The 26219-nt window shown below is 40.3% G+C and overlaps 1 protein-coding gene and 1 pseudogene across 3 annotated transcripts in view; both read left to right on the forward strand.

Moving 5' to 3' along the window:
- The window catches only part of NOSTRIN (nitric oxide synthase trafficking), a 74448-nt gene that overhangs the window by 32745 nt on the left and 15484 nt on the right, over nucleotides 1-26219 (forward strand). For all 3 annotated transcript variants that reach the window (XM_037849902.1, XM_037849903.1, XM_037849904.1), the window contains 3 exons: nucleotides 11076-11138; nucleotides 13640-13738; nucleotides 19013-19138. In XM_037849902.1, coding sequence (XP_037705830.1) covers nucleotides 11076-11138; nucleotides 13640-13738; nucleotides 19013-19138 — 288 coding nt within the window. The remainder of the gene's footprint in view (nucleotides 1-11075; nucleotides 11139-13639; nucleotides 13739-19012; nucleotides 19139-26219) is intronic.
- Nucleotides 4628-6804, forward strand: LOC119544418 (annotated as a pseudogene).

Consider the following 26219-nt stretch of genomic DNA (forward strand, 5'->3'; position numbering starts at 1 on the left):
AGGTCTGTCTCCTAGTCTCCACGAAGCCCAAAGCTGCAGTGTCCAAGTCTGAACTCAGGGATTGAGGAGATGCATGGATGAAGTTTCCCACCCCATACAGAAACACACTTACTTTGGGCTAGGGGCCCTTTTTTTCCCTCTCTATTGGGGTTTCAGAGTAAGAGTGGAGCTCAGCTTGGGACCCTGTCTCTACAACGTTAGCAGAGGCCTGTGAGAATGAGATCAAAGGAAAGAGTTCCTAGAGTCCTGCTTCCATTTTACAGCTGAGGAGACAGAGTCAAAGGGGGCCTGCTGTTTGTCAGTAGCTCAAGTCCACACTGCTGGTTCCTGATTAACCACTAGGCCCACTTGCTTCTGGGCAAGCTGTAACAAACTGCAGTGAACATCATCAGAAAGGCCTGAAGGGGACTTGTTAAAATCTTGTGTCTGAAAACTAGACATCTGTAAGCAAAAGAATGAAGGCAGGCCCCTACCTCACACCATATATAAAAATTAACTCAAAATGGATCAAAGACCTAAATGTAAGAACCAACACTATAAAACTCCTAGAAGAAAATATAGGAAAGCATCTTCAGGACCTAGTGTTAGAAACTGTTTCTTAGTTTTTTTGCCAAAAGCACAAGCAATGAAAGAAAAAATAGATAAATGGGATCTCATAAAAATAAAAAAAAAAATTGTGCATCATACTTTTACCTAAAGTAAAAAGCCAACTTAACAGAATGAGTGAAAATACTTGGAAACCACATATCTAATAAGGTTTTAATATCTAGAATATATAAAGAAATCACACAACTCAACAGCAAAAAGACAACCCAATTAAAAAATGGGCAAAAGACTTGAATAGACATTTCTCCAAGAAGGTATACAAATGGCCAAAAAGCACATGAAAAGGTGCCCAACATCATTCACCATTAAGGAAATGACAAATCAAAAGCACAGTGAGATATCATTTTATACTCACTAGAATGACTACTACTTAAAAAAAAAAATAAATGGAAAATAAGTGTTGGAGAGGGTGTAGAGAAATAGGAATCCTCATTCATTGTTGGTGGGAAAGTAAAATGGTGCAGCCACTGTGGAAAACAGTTTGGTGGTCCCTTAGAAAGCTAGGTATAGAATTACCATATGGCCTGGCAATTCCAAAAGAATTGAAAGCAAGGATTTGAATAGATATTTGTACACCGATGTTCATAGCAGTATTATTCACAATTGCCAAAAGATGGACACAACCCAAGTGTCCCTCAACAGATAAGTGGATACATAAAATGTGGTACATACATAAAATGGAATATTATTCAGTCATAAAAAGGAATGAAGTCCTGAAACATGCGTGAATGAACATGGATGAATCTCGAAGACATCATGTTGAGTGAAATAAGCCAGACACAGAAGGACAAATATTGTATGATCTCACTGATATGAAATAATTAGAATAAGCAAATTCATAGAGTCAGAAACTAGAATACAGGTTATCAGGGCTGGGGTGGGAGTAGGAAATGGGGAGTTAATGCTTAATTGGTACAGAATTTCTGTTTGGGATAATGGAAAAATTTTGGTAATGGATAATAATGATGGTAGCACAACATTGTGAATGTAATCAACACCACTGAATTATGTATGTGAATGTGGTTAAAAGAGGAAATTTTAGGTTGTATGTATGTTACTAGAATAAAATTAAAAAAAAAAACAACAAGTAGGATGAGGGTGAAGGGTGGAAAAAAATATACTATGCAAGTAGTAACCAAAAGAGAGCTGAGGTGGCTACATTAATTTCAGATAAAATAGACTCTAAGTCAAAAACAGTTAAGAAGAACAAAGATGGTCATTATATACTGATAAAGGAAGATGTAACAATTATAAATATATATACTCCTAACAGCAGAGCCCCAAAATATATAAAGCAAATACTGAGAGATTTGAAGGGAGAAATTGATAGTTCTACATTAATAGTAAGAGAATTCAACAAGATGCTCTCAATAATGGATAGAACATCTGGTCAGAATATAGATAAGGAAGTATAAGACCTGAATGATACTCTAAGCCAAGTAGACCTAACAGACATATATGAACACTTCTCCAAACAGAAACAGAATACACGTTCTTTTCAAGTGCACATGGATCATTCTCCAGCATAAACCATATGTTGGATCAAAAAACAAGTCTCAATAAATTGTATATTGAAATCATACAATTCATATTCTCTAACCACAACAGAATGAAGTTGGAAATCAATGACAGAGGAAGAAATGGAAAATTCATAAATATGGAAATTAAACAGTGTACTCTAAAAAACAACAACAACAAAAAATGGGTTAAAGAGGAAATCACAAATGAAATTAGGAAATATCTTGAGGTGAATGAAATTGAAAATGCACCATACCAAAACTTATGAGATGCAGGGAAAGTAGTGCTGACAGGGAAATTTATAGCCCTAAAATTTCTTTAAGAAGAAAGATTTCAAATCAAAAACCTACCCTTAAAACTGGAAGATCTAGAAAAAGAAGGGCAAACTAAACCAAAAGCAAGCAGAAGTAAGGAAATAACCAAGATTAGAGCAGAGATAAATGAAACAGAAAAGAAAATAAATAGAATTGAAAAAACTAAAAGTTAGTTCTTTCAAAAGATCAATAAAACTGACAAACCTTTAGTTAGACTGATAAAGAAAAAAAGAGAGAAGACACAAATAATGAAAATCAGAAATGTAAAGGGGGATATTACTACCATCACCACTTAAATAAAAAGGACTACAGATGGAAACTATGAACAACTATATGCTAATAAATTAGATAACCTACATGAAATGGACAAATTCTTAAAAACACACAAACTACCTGCATTGACTCAAGAAGAAATAGAAGACCCCAACAAACCAATAATTAGTAGAGATTTAATCACTAATACAAAACCTCCCAACAAAGAAAAGTCCAGAACTAGATAAACATTCCAAGAAGACTTGACTCCAATTCTGCTCAAACTCTTCCAAAAAACTGAAGATGAGAGAACACTCCCTAACTCATTCTACAAGGCCAACATCACCTTCATTTCAAAGGCAGAAAAAGATACTACAGATCACAATCTGTTATGACTATAGATACAAAAATCCTTAATAAAATACTAGCAAGCAGAATCCAACAGTATATTAAAAGAATTACATACCATAATCAAGTGAGATTTATCCCTGGAATGCAAGGTTGGTTCAACATATGAAAATTAATTAATGTAATACACCACAGTAACAGAATTGAGGGGGAAAAAAAAAACATGTTCATCTCAATTGATGCAGAAAAGGCACTTGACAAAATCCAACACCCCTTCATGATAAAAACTTAGAACCCTAGGAATTGAAAGAAACTTCCCAACATAATAAAGGGCATATATGAAAAGCCCACTGTTAACTTCCTACTTAATGGTGAAAGACTGAAAGCTTATCCTCTAAAATCTTGAAGAACACAAGGATGCCCACTTTCACCACTGTTATTCAACATTGTACTGGAGGTTCTTGCCAGAGCAAGTAGGCAAGAAAAAGAAATAAAAGTCATCCTAGTTGAAAAGGAAGAAGTAAAACTTTCCCTATTTGCAGATGATATGATCCTATATACAGAATGTGGTAGTTTGAAGCCACATGTACCCCAGAAAAGATAATGTTCTTATAACTAATCCATTCCTGTGGGTGTGGACCCACTGCAAGTAGGATTTTTTGGTGAATAGAATCTTAACTGAAGTTTGAGGGGTGACCCACCTCATTAATCATTACTGGAGTCCTTTATAAAAGGATAAAAGACAGAAGACACATAAAGTCCCAGAGCAACTGGGAGAGAAAAGCCAGGAAAGCTGAGAGAGGACACACAGAAAACAGAGAGAAACCACAGAAACAGAGAGGAGGCCACTGAAGCCAGAAGCTGGAAGCAACAAAACCGGGAGAGAAGGGACCAGCAGACATGGCCATGTTCCTGGCCATGCAACAGAGGAGCTGAGGATCCCCAGTAGCCCAGTAACTGGTCTTCAGGGAAAAAGCATCACCTATTGATGTCTGGATTTGTGACATTTTCATGGTCTGAGAGCTGGAAGCCTGTAAGTTAATAAATCCCCATTGTAAAAGCCAACCCATTTCAGATATATTGTATTTCATCAGCTTTAGCAAACTAAAACACAGAAAATCCTGAAAAATCCACAACAAAACTCCTAGAGCTAATGAATGATTCAGCAAAGTGGCAGGGTACAAGATCAACACCCCCAAATCAGTAGTGTTTCTATATACAAGCAATGAACAATGAAAAGAAGAAATTAACAAAGAATTCCATTCACAATAGCAACTAAAAGAATCAAATATCTAGGAATAAATCTAACCAAGGATGTAAAGGACTTGTACACAGAAAAACTACAAAATATTGCTAAAGAAAATCAAGGAAAACCTAAAAAGATGGAAGGACATTCTATGTTCATGGATTGGAAGACTAAATATTTTAAGAGGCCAATACTACTCAAAGCAATGTATAGATTCAATGCCGTCCTAATCAAAATTCCAACAGCCTTCTTTGCAGAAATGAAAAAGAAATCATCAAATTTATATGGAAGGGTAAGAACACCTATCTCATCCCCAATAGCTAAAGCCATCTTAAGAAGAATGAAGTTGGAGGACTCACAATTCCTAATATTAAAACTTATTACAAAGTCACAGTAATCAAAACAGCATTGGGGTGGGGCACAGGCATGAACACACAAGTAGTTTACATTGTTGGGCAACTTTTGCAACAACCCACCAGGTCGCAGCCTCTAAGAGCCGCTGCTGCAGTCGCACCGGCCACTCTGGGGGCCGCCATCTGGCATGAGTTAGGCTCAGCCATGGACACCAAACATTTCCTGCTGCTTGATTTCTCCACCCAGGTGAACTCCTCCTCCCTCAGCTGCCCAATGGGGCATGGTTCTATAGCCGCCCCCTCGCTGCATCGTTCTCTGGGGTCTGGCATGGGCTCTTTGCTCAACTCTACTCTGGACAGCTGCACTCGCCTGTCAGCAATCCTAAGCTCGCCATCAATGGCATGCGCCTGCCCTTCTTGGTCATCAGTTCCCCCATGGGCCCCGCTCCATGTCCTTACCCACCACGCCCACTCTGGGCTTTGGCACCTGCAGTTCTCAGCTAGGCTCACCCATGAACCCCATCCGCAGCAGTGAAGACATCAAGTCCCCACTGGGCCTCAGTGGTGTCCTCCAGGTGGAAACGTGGTGTCCTTCACCAAGCACACCTGTGCCATCTGTGGAGATGGCTCCTTAGGCAAGCACTAAGGCATGTACAGCTGCGAGTGCTGCAAGGGCTTCTTCAAGCAGATGGTTTGCATGGACCTGACGTACACCTGCTGTGACAAGGACAGCCTGCTTGGCAAGCAGTGGGGCAAACAGTGCTTTACCATGGGCATGAAGCAGGAAGCAGTACAGGAGGAGTGGCAGCGAGGCGAGGAGCCAAACGAGAATGTGGCGGTGTCCACAAGCAGCGCCAACGAGAACATGCCTATGGAGAAGGTCCTGGAGGCCAAGCTGGCCATCCAGACCAATAAAGAAACCTACGTGGAGATGAACATGGGACTGAACCCCAGCTCGCCAAACAACCTTGTCACCAACATTTGCCAAATGGCAGACAAGCTGCTCAGCATGCTCGTGGAATAGGCCAAGTGGAACCCACACTTCTCCAAGCTGCCCCTGGATGAAGAGGTCATTCTGCTGCAGGCAGGCTGGAATGAGCTGCTCATTGCCTCCTTCTCCCACTGGGCCATAGCTGTGAAGTTCAGCATCCTCCCCGCACTGACATGCAGGTCCACGGGACCAGCGCCCACAGCCCTGGAGTGGGCACCATCTTTGACAGGGTACTGATGGGAGTTTTTGTCCAAGATGCCAGACATGCAGATGAACAAGATGGAGAGGGTCTGCCTGCAGTGCCATCGTGCTCTTCAACCCCCAAGGAGCTCTCCAACCTGGCAATGGCGGAGGCATTGCAGGAGAAGGTCCATGCATCGCCGGAGGCCTCCTGCAAACACAAGTACCCTGAACAGCCAAGGAGGTTCACCAAGCTCCTGCTCACCTGCCGGCTCTGCACTCCCTCAGCCTCAAGTGCCTGGAACACCTCTTCTTCTTCAACTTCATCAGAGGGATGCCCATTGACAATTCCCTCATGAAGATGCTGGAGGCCTTGCACCTGCCCGGCCGGCCACCCACTGCTCGTCTTCCCATCCTCACCCCTCTTCTGTGTGGCCAGTTTTGACCTTCGGGCTCAGCCTGGCACTGCTCTGCCAGAGAGATGGTGTCATTCTTGTCATTTTATCACTACTTGTCTTGGAGCTGGAGCAGCGAGAACTGGAGTGAGACCCTCCATGTCTGGAGTTGTTGGGCCTCCTGGGCCCCCAGAGCCCGAGGAGGTGGGAAGGCAGGCTTCTTTGGGTTGCTGTTGCTGGTTTTTGAAATCTCCCTGCAAAGACCCTGTTGGGAGTGGCCACCGCCACCTCCTCAGTGTGCATGGTCACCACCCTGCCTAGGTCAGCAGGAGAAGTTGGTCTGGGGCAGGCTGATGCTTCACTGCAAAAGACCCCCAGCCTGGGAAGACTAGAGGGAACTCTGGGGCAAGAATGCTTCCCTTTGCTCAGAGAGCTAGATGAGTGGTCCTTTTTCCAAAGATAACTGGTAATCTAGCCCTCAAGCCAATCAGAACACAAGCTGCCCTTGGGTGTGATGCCACTGGGGCCACACTAAGGCTGCAAGGGCAGTGGCTGGGTCTGCCCACCCGCCTTCCTGGGCATTGTCCTGATTTTAGCTTCCACCCCACATGATCACATTCAACCAGTGGTAAGCAGACCATAGCCACCCCCTGAATCTTCTTTCATTCTGCAAGGAGGATTCCTCAAAGGCTGGACCAGGCTTGGGCCAGGTGTCATGGCTTCAGTGGTTTCCTGGAAGGGTACAGAATGCCATCAGCACAGGCCAGCCATCTTTTTGGCATCCCAAAGGCTCATAGGGATGGAAAGGAGTAGGATTTCTGGTTGGTTTTCCTGGAAGGTCTTCAAGTAGCAAGGACATTTGGGCAAAAGGAGGGAAGCATGTGCCAGAGAGGCTTGTGGGAGCACAGACCCCACAGGGCGTGGGGCGGGGGGGGCAGCTGCCACCCCTGACCACCAGCCTTCCAAGGAAGGGCCCAGTGGACTGTGTCCTGGAGTGGCTGCTTGGCTTCCCCCTCTCTGTCTGCATCCCAGCACCCTTCAGCCTGGGCTGGACAGCCCCAAGTTGTTTTGTTGAACAGCTTTGTCCATCCCAATCCTCACCTGGAAGCTTCTAGGCCTCTGAGTTGAGGAGTCAGGGCTCGGGGCCACCTCACCCACTCAGCCTCCCTGGTAGAGCTCCTGGCCAGCCCAGACTCCCTCGTGGCATCTTGGACCTAGCCCTACCTCCTGGGGGGCTCTATCAGATTGAACTGACCTCTTTTGGACTGTAACCTCGACATTTATATCTCATACCCTGTGACCCCAGCATCTATCAGCAGTGGGCACCTGAATGGGGTGGCAGTGGTTGGGGTCTGGGGCAATGTGCCTTTTCAGCCCATGAGGGGAAACTGTGGTAGCTGGTTTCGCTTCTGTCTGTCCCTCTCCACCCCTCCCTGCTAAGTTGTCCTGCTTCCCTGGAATGGAGCTGGAGCTGCTCTTCCTCCAGGTCTGATCTGCATCTAGTAGAGAAAGCAGCCCTGGCAGGGCTTCCTGGGGCTTGTGGAGTTGTCTGGGCTCCAAGGGGCTGGGCAGGGAGAAGGGGCAGGCTTCCAGGTCTCTGGGGGAGAAGAAAGTGCCAGTCTTTGCCTTCTGGGAGGCCCCAGTAAGAGCCAAGTGTGAGGTGCCTGGGTGGAGGCTGTAATGGAGTCTGTGCTTAGATGGAAGTCCATAAAAGTTTCCAAAAACATCTCCTTCCTCCCCTGTCCCTGCCAGGGAGCTGGCCTGTAATGTGGTAGCTTTAGGGTCCAGTGAGAGCAGGTACCTGGGATAGGTATCCCCGGCTGCGGGGGCTCCTCACATGGCCTAGTCCGCCATCCCTGGCAGAGATGAGACTCACAGGCCTCCCATCTGTCTCCACCCCCAGACTCCACCAGAAAGTCCTGGTGGATCCCTTTGGGGTCCCCCTGCTTGTAGGAATGTTAGAAAGTCCCCCACACTCAACAGCCCTTGGTGCCTTCTGCAGCCAAACCCACCATCTATGTCCCAGGCCAGCCCCCACCTGTGCCTTCCCTGTATTTCCCTCGGCCATGCATCTAGTGGAGGAAACCCAGGGATGGGGACCCCTCTACTGGGGGTCTGCTTCTTTCTGAGAGCTTTGCCGCTGGCTTGGGCTGGTGGGTCGTTACGCAGTGAGCTTCTGGTGACTGCCTGCCTCCCTCACCCCTCAGGCCACCATTTGTGTGCACTGCTTGGGCCAATTCTTCTATGGGGGCCTTCCCCTCCTCTTCCCTTTGGTATCGTTGTTGTAAATGTGATGCTGTCTATCTGGAAGGGTAACATGCGGGACAATGGCATATTGCTCAGTAGGAGTAGAACTTTTATTTAACCAGACATTTAGGATTCTCACAAATCTGGTTCAATTAAGGTGATATTTTTGAAATTATTATTATCATTATTATTATTTTGGTGGGACAGTCTTTAATTTTCTACAGATATTGGGATAGAACAGTCTCTTTAGGAAATGGTGCTGGAAAAACTGCATATCCATTTGCAAAAAAAGAAGGACTCCTACCTCACACCATATACAAAAATTAGCTCAAAATGGATCAAAGACCTAAATATAAGAGCCAGAACTATCAAACTCCAAGAAGAAAACATAGGGAAGCATCTTCAGGGCCTTGTGTTAGGCAATGGTTTCTTAGACTTTATACCCAAAGCACAAGCAACAAAAGAAAAAATAGAGCAATGGGACGTCATCAAAATTAAAAACTTTTGTGCCTCAAAGGAACTTATTGTAAAAGTAAAAATGACAGCCTATACAACGAGAGAAAATATTTGTAAAACACATGTCTGATAAATGTTTCACATCCAGAATATATAAAGAAATCCTTTGACTTAACAACAAAAAGACAAACAACCCAATTTAAAAATGGTCAAAAGACTTGAATAGACATCTCTCCAAAGAAGATATTCAAATGGCCAGAAAGCACATGAAAAGATGCGCAACATCTTTAGCCATCAGGGAGATAACAAGGCTTCTATTAAAAAAAAAAAAGGAAGAAAGAAAGAAAATAACAAGCGTTAGAGAGGGTGCGGAGAAATAGGCACACTCATTCATTGTTGGTGACAATATCAAATGGTACAGCCACGTGCAAGACAGTTTGGTGGTTCCTCAGAAAACAAAGTGTAGAACTACCATAAGACCTGACAATCCCACTACTGGCTATATATACTCAAAAGAATTGAAAGCAGGGACTAAAACATTCATTTGCCCACCAATGTTCATAGCGGCATTATTCACAATGGCCAAAAGTTGGAAGGAACCCAAGTATTCATCAATGGATGAATGGATAAATAAAATGTGGTACACATACAATGGAATATTATTCAGCCATAAAAAGGAGTTCTGATATATGCGACAACACGGATGAACCTTGAAGACCTCGTATTGAGTGAAATAAGCCAGACACACAAGGACGAAAATTGTTTGACCTCACTGATTTGAAGCAGTTAGAATAAGCAAATGCACAGAGGCAGAATCTAGAGTATCGGTTACCAGGGGACAGGGTGGGGATAGGAATGGGAAGTTAAGGCTTAAAACATATAGGATTCCTATTTGGCATGATGGTAATGCTTTGTTAATGGATGGTGGTGATGGTAGTGCAACACTGTGAATGCAGTTAGCAGCACTGAATATATACCTGAACATGTTTAAAAGGGGAAATGTTAGATTATACATATGTATGGTAACAGAATAAAATTTTTTAAAAATCCATGGAACTACACTATACAAACAGGGAACCCTAAGTTAAACCATGAACTTAGTTAATAGCACAATTATTAAAATGTGTTATCATCAATTGTAACAAAACATACACTACTCTATAGTTCATTAATTACAAAATCATTTTCTTATCACATAAAAATATGGCAATTACTAGCATTTATTACTTACAATAAATCAGGCACAGTGCTACAATAATTTATCACAGTGCTTAGATAATTTATGTCACAACCCCAACCTCTGTTCCTGTTTGCAATCTTCTTTCCAGCATTGCCCTCCCCACTGCACCTCACCATCCTGCCCCACTCTCTCACAAACAAGAGATTAAAGATTAGATTTCTTCTTAAAAAGAAAATTGTTCCACATTTCAGCCACGTACATAGTCAAAAGTGGAGTAGTGCTTAAAATTATTTTCACTTCATTTGTTACAATAAACCATATATTCCCAATTTGAACAACTGCAAAAAGTAAAAGGACAGATGAATTAGATCTCAGAGTGGTTGAGGGATGGCTGATCTACTCTGGTCCAAGAAAAAAAGTTCTTCCCCGACTTACATTTGATCTCCCTTAGGGGTTGCCCAGATTCATTTTCTTCATTATTATTACTATCACTCTTGCTGTTTAAAAGCAGATAAAAAGTTAATTACGATAAAGAATTCGATCTCTTTAAAATGAAAGCAATATCGACTCCAGGGGCGATGGAGATGCTTGGCACAATTAGCACTGCTAAGCCTGTCACTGATCATCACAGTCTTTTTGCCACATGGGTTAACATTGGAGGGGATGTGAAGAGACCAGAAGTGATACCAACCTTTCAAGGTCCCACTCCACACTGATTGCACATATGGATGGGTGTTTTACGTTCTTATAGATTAGAAATATTTCACCAAATGAATTTAAAGGCAAAACCTTGAACCCTCCATGACCCAGAGATTCTTAATACAGGGAAAAGATAGTTTGGCTGCTCTCCTCAGGAAATATGTTCCTGAGGGATTTGAAGTTCCCATGAATTGTGACACAGTGATTGTGCCAGAATTACTAAGCCAGCACTGCCACTCAATAAGAAGAAAGCATTACCAAAAATTATCTTTCTCTTTTCTCTTTAATAGCTTGATAATGAAGTTGAAAAGACAGCAAATCTTGTCATTAGCAACTGGAATCAGCAAATAAAGGCAGGTATCCACAAAAATAATTTGCATGAACTCTGTTTTTACGATTGAAATCTTTTCTCTGTTGCACAAACGTGATAATGTGTTTTAGGTTTTAGCATTAGTACTTTTAAGTGCTAACTTAAGAAAAAAACGTTTCCTCATCCCTGAGTTATATTACACACACACCCACACATCAACCAAACTAATAGACATGGCTCTAAATATGGATATTACTTATAACTGATACACAACACTTAGGTGCCAAATGCTATGTATTTATAAATTTAATCATCACAACAACCCAATGAGGTAAATGACCTTGTGTTGTCTCATTTTTGAATGGAGAAACAAACACAGAGAGGTTAAATAAGTGGTTGAACCAGGATTTGATTACAAATGATTGGGCTCCATGAGCACTGCTCTTAACTAATACACTATATGACTGCCTCTCTGCATATTTTGTAATATTTGGCAAGTTTTGGTGTTTCTTTTATAGAAGGTAGTTAGCTACCTCTACCTCACTAGTGAGAGGGACACAAGGAGGGGTGGGCAGTGTTACATAAAGGGGAATGCATATTTTGATTCCACAAGTATGATGGTACACTTTTTGTGCACAGCACTGTACTAAGACATGGTTCTTGTTTTCAAGTAACTTAAAATTTAGTTGGCTAGACAACTAAACATATGTGCAGGAAATAGTGAATAAATTCTCAGGAAAGGAAATACATCTAGTGTGAGAAACTAAAGCATATCATTATAGGTTTTAAGCAGGGAGAATAACAGATGGAAGCCATATGCATAGATTATTCTAGAACTATCTATTACAGGAAGAATTCACTTCAGATAGGAAGACTAGAAGCCAGTGGAGAGGGAATCTGCTAAGAAAACCCCTTTGGCCTGATCCCCTTTGAGAGGTCTCATGCTTCAAGAGCTCACATTCTCCTTTTTCCTTTCCAAAGTGTTAGTGTTCAAAGGGAAACTTGTCAAGTGAAAAATCACTAATGCCAAATAACCAGAGAAGCCTTCAAAAACAGGAGGGCCCATCTAGGCCCCCAGTGTTGCCACTGAAGCTTTTGGTGAAACTGAGAACTCCAAAATACCAAGATATTAGCTAAGAAATGTCTGCGATAAATTCATTCTTAAACCAACAGTAGTTTTACTGAGAAAAAGAGGCTCATGAGAATCATTTTTGTAATAAATATTTTTAAAAGTCCCAGAAAATGTGTCCAGCCATTTGATTTTAGTTGTGTTCTTGATTTTAGAGCTTTCTTGAAAAGCATTTATTTTTAAAAATCCATTTTCTTTAAATATTCAACTTTCACAGGAAATTCAACAGAATGGACCAAAAGCCAGAAACAATGCTCAGAAGCTGCAATTGCTTCCAAGAGCAAAAACATCTGTTATTATTTCCTGATTTCTACCAAGTAATTTTTCTAAACAAAAGATTTTATTTTTTATGATGGGTGACAGAGAAATTGAACAATAATAATTTTCTCCCCAGTTATAATTCAAAGGGTTCAATAATGAAGTACAGTCTATTTTGGAGACACAAATGGAAAGCTTTATAGGACTAAATACTCTTGCCTTCCACTCGCATTTATCAGCTGGCAGGTGACCAACTGAAGATGGAAAAGAGGGCCTATAAGAGCTTCTCATTCCTTGAATTACCTTTTTTAGAGACTTCATATGTTCAGAGGCACAACCCTATGATTCCCAAGGTAAATCCTGAAGGAAGAGAGACCTGAGCTTCCCTGCTTCATTATCTATTTCTACAGTCATTACATCCTCGAGGTTAAAAGCCAAGCAGTCTTTCTATCAACCCAGGTCCTAAACAGGTGGAATTCTATTCAAGCCAAGCTCTTTTTGCTTGTTTTATCTCTGAAGCATCATTGTCTGCCAAACTCAAACTGCATTAGAATGGAAAATGATCACCTGAATCTTTACCCACTTCTAGGTTTGAGGCATCAACAGGGTAAGGGATTTGAGCACTTCTTCCTTCCTCCTCTCTTCTATTGCTTTCCCTCCCCTGATCTCTGAAAATGCTGGTCATTTCACAGGATCCCGGGCAAATGCCCAGCTCACCAGCCCTGGCATCAGGGAGCAACGCTTCTCCCTTGTAACAATTTTAAGAGAGACTCTTAAAACAACCTCAGATGTGGCCCAGCTTGTAAAAGAATGAAGCAGTGCGTCTTTTGTGTTTGTTGTGATATTTTTTATGGTAAATCCATTCCCTTCCCTTATGTTAGATAGATGTTTGTCTTCAAAAGCTTCAGTAATTTAGTAACATGTAAAGCCTTCTTGAGTGAACCCAGTATGATGAAAAATATATACAGTGGTTCTCAGGGCTAAATATAAGCTGCTGTGATATTTTAGGCAGGTTTTCGGCAAGGGCAGGAATGAAGAACCAAATATACACAATCATTCAGGCTAGCACATAAACAAGCCTTGTTTCAAAACAGAAGAGCTTTCCTCTTGATAATAGTCCCTTTTTTTTTTTCTTTTTTGTATGCTTTTGACTCTAGGCCAAGAAAAAATTAATGATGAGTACCAAGAAGCATGAAGCACTTTTCCATCTTGTAGAAAGCTCCAAGCAATCTGTGACTAAGAAGGAAAGGCAGAAGGTAACTGGGCTGGGTATATGTGGTTAGAAATGGATGGGCTTCCTGTCCTTAGCACAGTGATTCCTAATCATTCTTGGTCCACATATTTTTAAGAGATATTATTGACATGGCAAATTAGACCATGTCCGGATTTTTGATAGGGAACCCCATTAATAAAATATTTCTCAGTTCAAGCACCCCAAATAAGTTAATATAATATATATGTGTGAGTGTGTTTAATATATAATATATGGTGTTCATTACTTATGCTATATAATATATATAGTGCTTTGTATATTGTACCAATATGGTATGCATATTATAAAATATGTAAAGTACAAATGTTTACAAGATGAGATGAAGATTAAATAAGCAATATTTTAAATGATTAGCTAATTATGATACCATTATTCAATTGTGAAACAATATTTCACAGCAAAATATACATTGGGGGGCAAGGTTCAGCCTTAATCATAGTAAATATAAATTCATATTTCTAATAGTCCTCTTGATAAATTTAAAATTCTTTGTCAACTTCTTGTCATATTGTCTAAATATTCACTACAGTTTTTGCTTTTTAATGTGGCTGATGATGTACTCACAACTAGGAGCAGAAAGAAGCATGGGCTCTGACATTTTCTTGTGACTTCCTGTGCTTACATTATTAGATTAACTTCAATCTACAGGTTCTTGGCAGAGACCTTTCTAAGACATTTGTGCATTTTGTGTGCATGAACCTAATTAAAACTGAATAATAAAAATCAGTAAATCCACCTGACTCAGGCATGTGTAATGGCTACATATCCCAGGATGCAGACAGAGGTGAAGAGACTTATGAGAACCCACATCAGCTTCTCATGTTGTAGAATCCTCACTCTTCCCCCAGCAGGCTTCAGAATCCACAGCTGCCCACCTGTGAGCACCAAAGTCAGTCCTTATATCAAATAAGAATAAAGTGTAATAACTCTATTTTTAATTGAAAACAAATGCAAATAGTACTGGGATGTAGGTTATCTCACATACTCCTTTTAGTGTGTGCCCCAGATTGGAAATCTTTGAAATGGTTAGTATTTTCTCCAAAATGAGTTTCCTTAAGAAAATGCAGCCAGTACCACTCCAACCCCCAATATTCTTAACATGAAAAGAAAAGAGCAAGTAACTCCATCGTTTCATCTGGAGAAACTATTAGTTGAATGGCTTAAATTCATTGTTGATAGGATTACACAAGGTTCTTATTTCTTCACATTAGTCTTCATAGTTTGAAATAATCATAACAAGTACTGATTAATGAGACAGCTTCCAAGGGAGCTAAACCAGGATATGATAAAATCATCAGGGTCTCTTTTAAGCAGACTGAACCCTCCTTAGAAGATATTCTTTACTGATGTAGTAGACAAAGCAAGAAACAAGCATGAACAGTTAAGTGGTGAATTTCTTCTACCTTCCCTCATTAGCAGCTTCCCTGGGAGGTTGAAGTCTGCGGTCCTCTCCTGCCCTCCTCCAGCTGTTGGCTGTCATCACATCATAGACCCATGCCACCTGAATGGTCTAATCTAGCAGCTTTTTTCTTTTTTCAGTTCTCAAGCTAAACACCTAAGGCGACATTCATTTTCTCATCTTACACTGACATGTCCAGGATTGGCAACCTAAACTAGTCCCTCTGTGCTGCTCAGCATTTCTTCCCGTTCTCCTGGTAGCAGTCCCCATGCTCAGCAGAAGCTGGTAAAGCCTCCATTCTCTTTACACCTCTTTCCTCACCACACACTCTCAGCAAACAGTCTTGTCTGCTACCTCAGAGTATATAGTAGTCACCAGACAGAAACTCCCTCAACTTCCAGCCACCTGCCTCCTAAAGTAACAGTATTTATGCAGGCAGGTTTCCTCCTGCCCTCAGGTTGCAAAGGGAGAGACCAGTTCTTCCTCCTGTGCTCTAGAACCCATCCCATCCTGCATCTCAGAGACTCTTCTCTTGACTGTCCCCCTCTCTCCTGTATCTTTGACATCCCCTTCTCTAGCAGTTCCCTACTTTCTGCCTTTTCAATTCCCTCCTATCTTGGGAAAGCAGGAGAGTCAGGAACACATTTTTCTATGACCCTCTTCCTATTCCTTCCCAGCTATTATCATCTCTCCTCTCCTTTACAATAAAATTTATTGAAAGGATTGTCTGTTTTCTGTCTCCACTTCCTCAGATCCTGTTCACTCCTCAAACCTCACCAATCAAGACTTTCCCCACCATTCCATTTGGTTCTTGCCACCAAAAACAATGTCCTCTTTGTTGCTAAAGGCAGAGGTTACTCTCCAGTTCTTACCTCATTCAACTTAAGCATCACTGCTCTCTCCCTTCTCAAAACACTCTCTTCTTTTAAGTTCAGCAATATCTCACTCCTTTAGTTTTCCTCCTACCTTTCAGAATAATTTTTCTTAGACTCCTTTATGGTCTTCCCTTTAATCTGCCTGACCTTTATATATTGCTGCTTCTGAGAATTCCTCTCCTGTGTTTGTTTTATTCACCACTGTATCGCCAGTGTCCAATACTGTACTCTAAATATTGGGTACCCAATAAATAATAGCTACACAGTAAATATACTCTCAAGACTTCAATTACCATATATGTGCTGACAACACCCAAGTCTATATCTCTATCTCCAGCCAACCATTCTCTAAACTGCTCTCTGGATCTCCAGAAGGGAAAATGAAAGACCTACCACTTTCCTCCACCAAAGATATTCTGTATTCCTGTGTTTGTTTTCTATGTCTTTGAATATCACTATCCACCATGGTCTCCCAATTCTAACTCCTAAACCAAATACTTCCTGAGTTTCTCTACTTATATCTGTGTCCACTGCCACTGTCTTCTCCAGGCCACCACCATTTTTTGCCTGGAATACTTACAACTGGTGAATTGGTTTCTTTGCTTTCAGTGTTTCCTCTCCCATCTAGCCCCCACATGTAAGTAAAACAGACTTTTCTGAAACTCCAATCTGAGCATATCTTTCCCCTTTAAAAAGCCTTTAAAGGCTTCTCAGTGACCTCAGAATCAAGTACCAATTCCTCTACATATCCTTTCAGACTCCCCCTGGTGGAACCTTGCCCATCTCTTCAGCATCATCCCTTGCTATTCTCCCTCTGGAACTGCATGCTCCTTCTTCAAAAACAAACAAACAAAAAAAAAACCAAAGCAAAACAAAACAAAAAACAGAATCTGCAACATGCCAAGCTATTTTGCCTCACCAATTCCTACTTTTATTTCAGATTTATTCATATAGGAATCATTTTTTGAGCAATTATTCTGTGCCAAGTCTCAGCTTAAACATCATTTTAACTGCAAAGCTGGGTTAGGTGCCCCTCTTGGTGCCCCAGTAATACCTAAGCACTTCTATTATCCTGGTATGTATCACCCAGAGTAGTAATGGCCCATGTGGGTCCCTGACCAGATGGGATGCCTATCTGATACACTTTCATATTCCCAGAGCCTAGCATTGCACATGACGCATTGTAGGCATTTCATAAATATCTGATTATTGAATGAATTAATAAACAAGTAAATGAATCAGATGTTTGTTCCAACAGAAAGAAAAGTAGAAAGGAAAAGTATTCAATCGACAAATTTTTTAAAGATTTCTGAAAAGTTCCTTAAATAAGAATATAGGACTCCATATTCTTCTTTTATATCTATTTGGGTCTATTTGCTGTAAATTTGCTGAGCAGAAACTTCTAGCTGTATAGTGGAGACTGATTCATGTTGATCAGAGACTGAGCTCTCCTTGCTGGGGCCTAAACATTCTCAGTAAGAATCTAAGCACAATAATTTAGTAAATTATAGCCATGACATTCTTTGTGCCCTTTCGCTATATTGTTATCAGGTTAAAATTCACAAGCTCATGTCTCCACAGATAGATCAGATTCATTATACCTGACATACAAAACCAGATGTGCTCTGTGTAGGTCATACATCAGAGCCAAGGGACAGTTGAATGGCTAGCATATTAATTGCAATAAAAAAGTAAATGGTGTTAATATTCAGTATTTTGGATGAATGTTTTTCATTACTGTCCTTAAACATGAAGTAGGTCATTCTTAAAAGTTTTTTGCCTCTGTCCTTGAGACTCCTATGTGGCTTAAGTCAGAGGGGTGCTTGGTGTGGTTTGAGGATTACTCACATCAGAATCATCTGAGGAAATAGTGAAAATCCAGATTTCCCAATCCCATGACAGAAAAGCTTAATCAGACTTGTTACTTGTGGGACCCCAGGATCTACAATTTTAACAAGCACCTCAGGTCCTTCCTAGGCTCACTAAAGCTTGAAAATTGCTCATGTAATCTAAATTCCTCATTTCTCAGAAAGGTGAATTTACTTGTATGAGCATTCTGAGAAACAATTTCAGTTGCCCTGTTCCAGGGAGTTTTGTGTTACTTCTATTTTCCGTAAGACTTAATAATCAGCATGGCAATTTCTGGTGATTGGCAAGAGGTGGCTCCTTGTAATCATGCAGCTCACTGGTGAGCTGGGAGAAAGGAAACCATCTGATCAAGCTGTCCATAATTTGCAGTGAACTTTGGGCTTGTGTCTCAGGCTCTTCACCAGAAACAATACTTGCTAATCTTTACTGAGTGCGATACCAGGTGTTGGGCAGTGTGCTATGCATTTTACCTGCATTTCCTTCTTGAATCTTCAAAGCAAAACATAGAGATGAGACAGCTGTGGCTCATGAAGGTTAAGCAACTTGCCTGAATCCGGAACCAGGACTCAAATCCTGGAAGTCTGATTCCTAACCTACTACTGTGTTTGTAGAGTGAAAATAAAGTAAGTGTGCCAGACAAGATGGTAGCCAGGCCCATCCAAGTTCTAAATATTATATGATTCCACAAGTCTCCAGGAGCCTAAAAGATTTACCAAATAAGACTACAGGACTCATTGGTAGATTGCGGTCTTGAGTTGGAGATCCTTGACTTGTGCTTATTTCTCCTTGCCTGTCATTTGCCCTTTTCCTTGACTTGATGAACTTCATATTTAAGGGCCTTCATATTTAAGGGCAAATCACTTCACATTTAAGGGACCCAATTTTCTCAAGTGTAAAATTGAGGGAATCAGACTGAAAGGTCTTTAGGTTTCTTTCTCGCTCTGAATCCCTTTTTTTCTGAAAAAGTTCTTTGGTTTTGTCATATATAGTTATGTTTATGACTTGAGCTGAGAGATGAGAAACATATCATTGCACCAAATATAATTATTTCTATGGAATTACAAAGGGCTTTTATAAATGTGTTAATGAATATATGACTGATATTTTTCTCTAGCTCCTCAATAAACTGGAAAAATCTGCTGAGAAGTTGGCAAAGGAAGACGAAAATTACTATCAAAAAAACATGACTGGCTATTCTACCAGACTGAAATGGGAAAACACACTAGAAAACTGTTACCAGGTAAGTTATGCATTTACAGTGTTCTCTTTTCCTGTGGAACTTTGTGTAGCTATGGAAATGGAGATCTGGTCTACAGTTAAGACTCCTGATCTCTGCCCACAGCTATGACCCTAACACATATCGTAACTTCAGATAAACCATGTTTTTTCTCATTGTTTCAATTTCCCCATGGAGACTATTACCAGTGGAAATTTATTAAGTGTCATTGACCTGAGTTTCTGCTCCTAATTCTTAACAAATGTAATAGAACTCAGATAACTTCAAAACGTGCTGTCAAAGTAAAGTGTAAATTAGCGCTTAGGTATTAGGTACTGAGAATTGAGTTTTAGACACAAGAACTGATTCATACAGTAGTCAATTGCAAAGTTCCTTGGTATGTCAGACATCGTGTTGAGCACTAGAGATATATATAACAATAAATAAAGTACCAGAGCAGATCTTGAGATACACAGAGCTTAGTAGCAAAGACCCACACATAAAAGACCCAATAAAAATAGGCAAATGGTTTGAGAAAAGAAAAAGTTTATTTAGCAAAGGTTAGCCTGGCGAAGAGAGAGGATAAATAGTTCCTCAGATCTGCCTCCCTGAGCTGGTAAGGTGCCGAATTTGTAATGATCGAACCTCTTGCTTTCTTTCACTTCCGATATTCCTTTCCTGTTGTCTCAGCTCACTTTGATTTCGCTCCCAAGATATTTTATGTCCCAGGGTCATTTTAAGTTCAGGTCTCTGTTAAAGCTAATTAAGGCTGGTCTGACTAGAGCTATTAAAACAAGAATTTATCTATGGGTTGTGTAGGTGGGAATTTCAGAGAAAAGAGAAATGGAAACTTTTTCAACCTAGTTAGGGAAGGAGCTGCTTCGGCAGTGGGGTGGGTTATAAAAAATGGGTCAGGATCCGCTACAATACCTCAATAGCTTAGTTCTTTTATTGTTTAAGTCAACATCAACAGATTTTTTTTTTTTTTTTTTTTAGTTCCCATATGATAGCACTGCCTTATGTTTACATAGTGCTTGATACGACTTTACAAAGTGCTGTCATGTACTTTGACCAGACTGGTTTTTTTTTCCTCTATGTGCTTTAATTTAAAAAATATTTAAGGCAAGGTGCAATTGAAAACTGAAGCCATCACAATGCAATTTGATAAGCACTGCAACGTGGGCATGAATATTCATGACTGGGCAGGCACTGCCCTAAGCCCTTTCATGTGCGTTATGTTTTGCATTCAACACAGCCACATTAAGAGAATGCTAATAATTTTATTCCCATTTTATAGCTGAGGAAACTGAGGCTTGGAGAGATTAACTAACTTGCCCAAGATGGTTGCCAGGATACAATCGAGGCGGTCTGATGCCACAGGTTTTACCTCTGGGCTATGCTTCTGCCTCAGTAGGAGCTGGGAGAGGACAGGAGGTCAGGCAAGTAGAAAACAAAGGGCTGTCTTTAAATCTGGTCAAGATGCTGAATTAGAAAAAAAGGAGGGAAGGAAAGAGGTGAGATGAAAACTTAGGTCAAAGAAGAGAAGAAATGAGAAGAAACCCTTCTTTAGTTTACACTTTCAAATAGGATCCCCTTACTTATGCTAAATAGATTTTGGAGGAAGAGGATGAGGAAAAAGCCAGGAATTTAAATTCTAGCTTTATCCTTCTGAAGTCTGACTCTCCAGCCTGGGCTCTGATCTCGCCTCACCTCCCAGGAATTTCCAATAAAGCTATAACCTTCTCACCAAGCCTGGCTTCCTTAGATACCCCTGTGAGGAGATGTGAGAGAAATGGATGCACCCTTCAAGGGCTGTGAGTAAGCTGTTTAACCTTGTTGTCTGGTGTGCTCCGTCTAGCTGGCCTTCCGTATTGTTATTACCATCCTTATGGACGGATGTTTTTACAAGTTCTCTCCTTCCTTGTTCTCAGCTTCCTTTTCTTCTACATGTCCTACTGGCCTCTTCAACATTCCCACCTTTTGTATTAAAGCATCATGGAAATGATCTTCTTTCCTTACAAAGTCTCCCTGGTCTAGAAAAAGACACATTTATTTACATTTTATTTATATTTCAAAAGATCTCCTTTCACCTGAGCTTTAAAAATATTTAAACCCTAGGTTTTATATTAGAACCCAAAACTGTGGAGTTTCTACTCATGTTCATAACTGCCTCAAGAAAAAGTAGGATTTCCTTTCACTCCTTCTGTATTCTCTATCTGTATTCTACCACTATGCTGTGGGCTTAGTAGCTTTTTACTCTCTCTCCCTCTTAGATTGCCCATTACCTCTTACCCCATATTCTTTTGAGCTCTCTTTTGCCAGCCCAAGCCCATTGGGCCCAAATTGAGACAATTTCTGTCACGTCTTTTCAACCCTTAATAATGGTTTCCTTACTTTGTATTTCCTTGGCTTGTATACATTCAGTCTATACCAATATGTCATGGACTCACATATTACTCTGTATTCTGTAGCTTCTGTGTTTATAAACTCAAGTGAAAAATATTAGATCCACAGAAACATGTAGTGAAGTGGGTTTAGTTAAAGGGAAATTTCATTGTGAGTATGAGAAGTAGAAATGGGACAACAAGGGTCCCTCGGTTCCATTTTCCCTCAATTTTATCATCATTCTTCTGTAAAAATCAAATGTAAGAATGAATTTTAGGGTCTTTTTACCCCTTCTTACTCTCCAGGTTTGGATTTGCAAATTCTTTTAGAGGGCCTTCATTGATCTCTGTTCAAGGCACTATATTAGCTGCGATGAGAAATATTTTAGTCTTAAGTGTGGCTATTAAGTAAGGAAACCAAATCCACAAATCACATGTTAAAAATAGTCTCATTATTTCCTTACTTAATTATTTTCAAGCCCCATTTCCTACCTTCCAAGATGAAAAACCCATTTAGTAGAAATCAGCAAAAATATATTTTTTAAGAATAACAACCACACTACCAAGCATCAAATGCTTGGTACCAATAGTACTTACTCAAGGATTTTAAGTTAAAAACATTCACTTTCTCCAACCACGGTCTTCCTCTGAACCACAGAACACAATAAATGATTTGTGCAATATTTTCTAGGTTCCCCCAAGGATGGTAAGTGACTGGTGACTAGCATCATTCTAGGTGCAGAGGAGAGAAGATAATTAATTACATACAATGGATGCCTTGGGACTTTAGGGCTTCGTTGTCTCCTAGAACCCTGGTTGAGCAAGGTAATATCTTATCTTGAGGAAGCAGCTGAAAAACAAAACACAGATTCTGTTCAAAATACAGTAAAAGTAAAAGGGAGAAAAAACCCAAATAGCCACCATTAAGGGGCTGATTAAATGAATCAATATACACCTACACAATGGACTATAATGAAGTCATTAAAATGGTGTTATTGAAGACTAATGCCATGGGAAACTGCTCATGTATAATGTTAAGTGAAAAAACAAGATACAAACTGGAATACTTTGATAGATAACTAGAAAGATAAAATCATATACAGGGATGACATCATCAACATGGTGATGTAAGAAGCTACTAAAAACTCCTCTCCAGAGATTCAACAAGAAAAAGACACTTCTGAATTGTTTGAAACTCTGGAGGAGGATATAGACTGGAGAAGGACCCCACAGATGCTGAATTGAAGAAAGAGAAGAAATATCAGAAATGGAAATGTTCTAATTTAGATAGTGCTGGTGAATGCATAACTATGTGATTATACAAAGAACCATTGATTGTTTACTTAGGATGGAATGTATGCTGTTTGAATAAAACCATCTAAAAAATAAACAGAGGGATACAAGTGCTGGAGAAAATGTGGAGAAAGGGGTGTACCTAATCACCATTGGTGGGGAAGTAGAATGGTGCAGCCCATCTGGAGGGCAGTGTGGTGGTTCCACAGGAAGCTAAGCATGGGGTTGCCATATGGTCCTGCAACCCTGTTAGTGGGTATATACTTGGAAGAACTGAAAACAGGGACATGAATGGACAATTGCACAGTGGGGTTTATGGCGGCAGTATTCACAATTCACAGTGGCTGGCAGTGGCCTAAGGGTACACCAAATGATGAACAGAATGGCCAACTGTGGTGTATTCATACAATGGAAGATTGAGCTGCTACAAGAAGGAATGAAGTTGTGAGGTGAATGGACATTGAAAAAAATACTGAGTGAAATAAACCAGAAATGAAAAGAAAAACATTAGAATGCCTAACTAATATGGACTAACTATTGGGTACAAACTCTGAGAATTGAATCTGAGAGCATATGTTATCAGGGGAAGGCTTATTGTAAAAGTTCCTAGATTATAAGCTCTCACAGCAGTTACATCTATTCCTGAGCTGTAATGGCTATTTCTAAATTTGGAGGTGCTGAGCTCTTTGTATATAATCTGGTTGGTCCCTGGAACTTTGGGTATCTGTGTGACATCTGAGACTCAGAGCCAGAGTCCAGCAGCTATGAATGTCAGCATTACTCCATACAGCAAATGCTAAAGAGTCTGAAAAAAGAGATCAGACTTCAATTAGAGATATGAACAAAATGGACTTGATTGGGACTAAGGTAAATCAGACTGAAGGGTATAGGATGATATTAATGGTGTTTTAAAACTTCAACTTATGTGTGAGGCCAAATGAGATGTTTATTAGGTGCAATCTATATTTTTAGTAACACACTATATAATTTAACTTGTATAGTCAGTTTACTCAAACACCATATTTTACATGGAACTTTGAATAGAAAGTTCCACAGGAAGCTAAGCATGAGGTTGCCATATGGTCTGGTTGGTTTGTACAGTTTATTGTGAAGCCCCAATACATCCCAGAGTAATTTGGGCAGAGAATAAAAATGTATTTTCAAAGCCCCCTTGAGGGACTGGGGGAAAATGTAGAAATATTAAACTTTCCCACCTGGGGAATTAATGATATTCTCACAAGCATTGGGGGCTACCAATTTAGAAGGCTGAGCCCTCCATCTTGGGGCTTGCCCTTATGAAGTTTGTTACTGCAGAAGAGAGTCTAAGCCTACTTAAAATTGTGCCTAAGAGTCATCCCCAGAGAACCTCTTTTGTTGCTCAGATGTGGCCCCTCTCTCTAAGCCAACTGTGCAGGTGAACTCACTGCCCTCCCCCCTAGGAGGACATGACCCCCAGGGGTGTAAATCACCCTGGCAAAGTGGGACATGACTCATGGGGATGAGCTTGGCCCTGACATCGTGGGAATGAGAAGGCTTTGTTGGACCAAAAGGGGGAAGAGAAATGAAACAAAATAAAGTTTCAGTGGCTAAGAGATTTCAAATAGAATTGAGAGGTCATTCTGGAGGTTATTCTTATGCATTACATAGATATCCCTTTTTAGTTTTTAGTGTATTGGAATAGCCCAAAGGAAATACCTGAAACTGTTGAACTGTAACCCAGTAGCCTAGATTCTTGAAGATGATTGTATAACTATATAGCTTATACTGTGGGACCATGTGATTATGAAAACCCTGTGGCTCACACTCCCTTTATCCAATGTATGGACAGATGAGTAGAAAAATGACAAAAAGTAAATGAATAATAGAGAGGGATGGGGCGGGGTATGGAATGTCTTGTGTGTTCTTTTTTACTTTAATTTTTATTCTTATTCTTTTTTGTGTGTGGTAATGAAAATGTTCAACAATTAACTGTGGTGATGAATGCATAATTATAAAATGGTACTGTGAGCAATTGTTTGTAAACTGTGGATGATTATGTGGTTTGTGAATAAATCTCAGTAAAATTTAATTTAAAAAAATCATACATATACACACACCTGAACTAAAATACAGTGGTCTGTGGTCTGTTAACTGTAGTCACTTCTGGGTGGAAGAATTATAAATGCTTTTTAAATTTATTTTTTGTGGGTCTTTTTATTTTCTAAATGCCATACAATACTATGATATCTCAAAGCACCTCCTGAGCTCCTGCTCTAGAATTGGTAAATTAGAACCTCTGAATGATTTTGGGAAGGGGTCCAGGTGATGGCTAGGCATACTACAGTTTGAGAGTCTAAAGACGGTGTATTTCTTTTATCAGTTTTACAAATGCTGTTCAGGTGAAAAATGAAGTCCTTTGTAAGTTCCTCCAATACTACAAACCAGAAAAGGCCAGAACAGCAGGAACTGAAAACAATGAATGAAGAGCATAAATTATCATGAGGCCTGGGCCCCAGACAGACACCAACTCTGTTTGCTATTTCTTGATAACTCTCCTGAGTTTCCTTATGTGTATTGTAAAGCACAAAAGGATAGCTTGAGGTCCTCCAGTGTACTGCTTCCCTACCACTTGTTTTATATAAAAAAGAGCAAGATAATAGAAAGTAATAATTCATTAAATGAGGTATGGATTTCCCCTTTGCACAGTGAAATTTATCTTAGGCTCTTTTCATGAGCAAACATAGATCATTTTAATGATTTCCCTGAAATGTAGTTAAAATCTGTTAAATATTACCAGTCTCCACCAAGGGACACCAGTTATTCTAGTCTCAGATTAATGCTAGTGGTTCAACACTTGTCAAAGTAAAGAAAGAGCTGCCCATCAGGGATGCAGTGTGTTCCTAAAACCTGGCTTTTATTTTCTCTCCTGTCCTTTGTTCATATTGCTAAACTAGGACAGCTGTTTTCTTCATCTTTTTCTATGATGTAAGTACTCTTTCTTTTTGAAGATTGGTCCATTTGAGACCCAAGCAAATAAGCAGAATTTGTTTTACATATTTATGATGCATATGGCTTTTGTCTTTGAAGAAGAAATATGTTTGATAGGTCTTCAGTGCCTTTCGCCTTTTATCAGGGAGACAGAAGAGCACGTGGCCATACTCAAATGGCTGGTGCTCAAAAGTTTGGAGAAAGACTCAGGGGACTGCCAGCAGGAACAAGGGCATTTGGCTTCCACTGACATGACAAAAATAGTGTAGCTTCTGGTGCTTCTAAGAAGGTGGCTGTTTGGGGAGCAGAGCTCTAGGCTTTCTGATCCAAATGTCAGGACATTTGGCACAAAAGTCTAAATTTGCAGACTATTAGCATAGATATTCATAATTACTGCCTGCCACTGTTTTTTACTAATATTTAAGAGCTGTGCTAAGATGACTATATAGCGTAGATGACAT

The sequence above is a fragment of the Choloepus didactylus genome, chromosome 9 (assembly GCF_015220235.1).
Source record: "Choloepus didactylus isolate mChoDid1 chromosome 9, mChoDid1.pri, whole genome shotgun sequence".
Taxonomy (NCBI): Eukaryota; Metazoa; Chordata; class Mammalia; order Pilosa; family Megalonychidae; genus Choloepus; species Choloepus didactylus.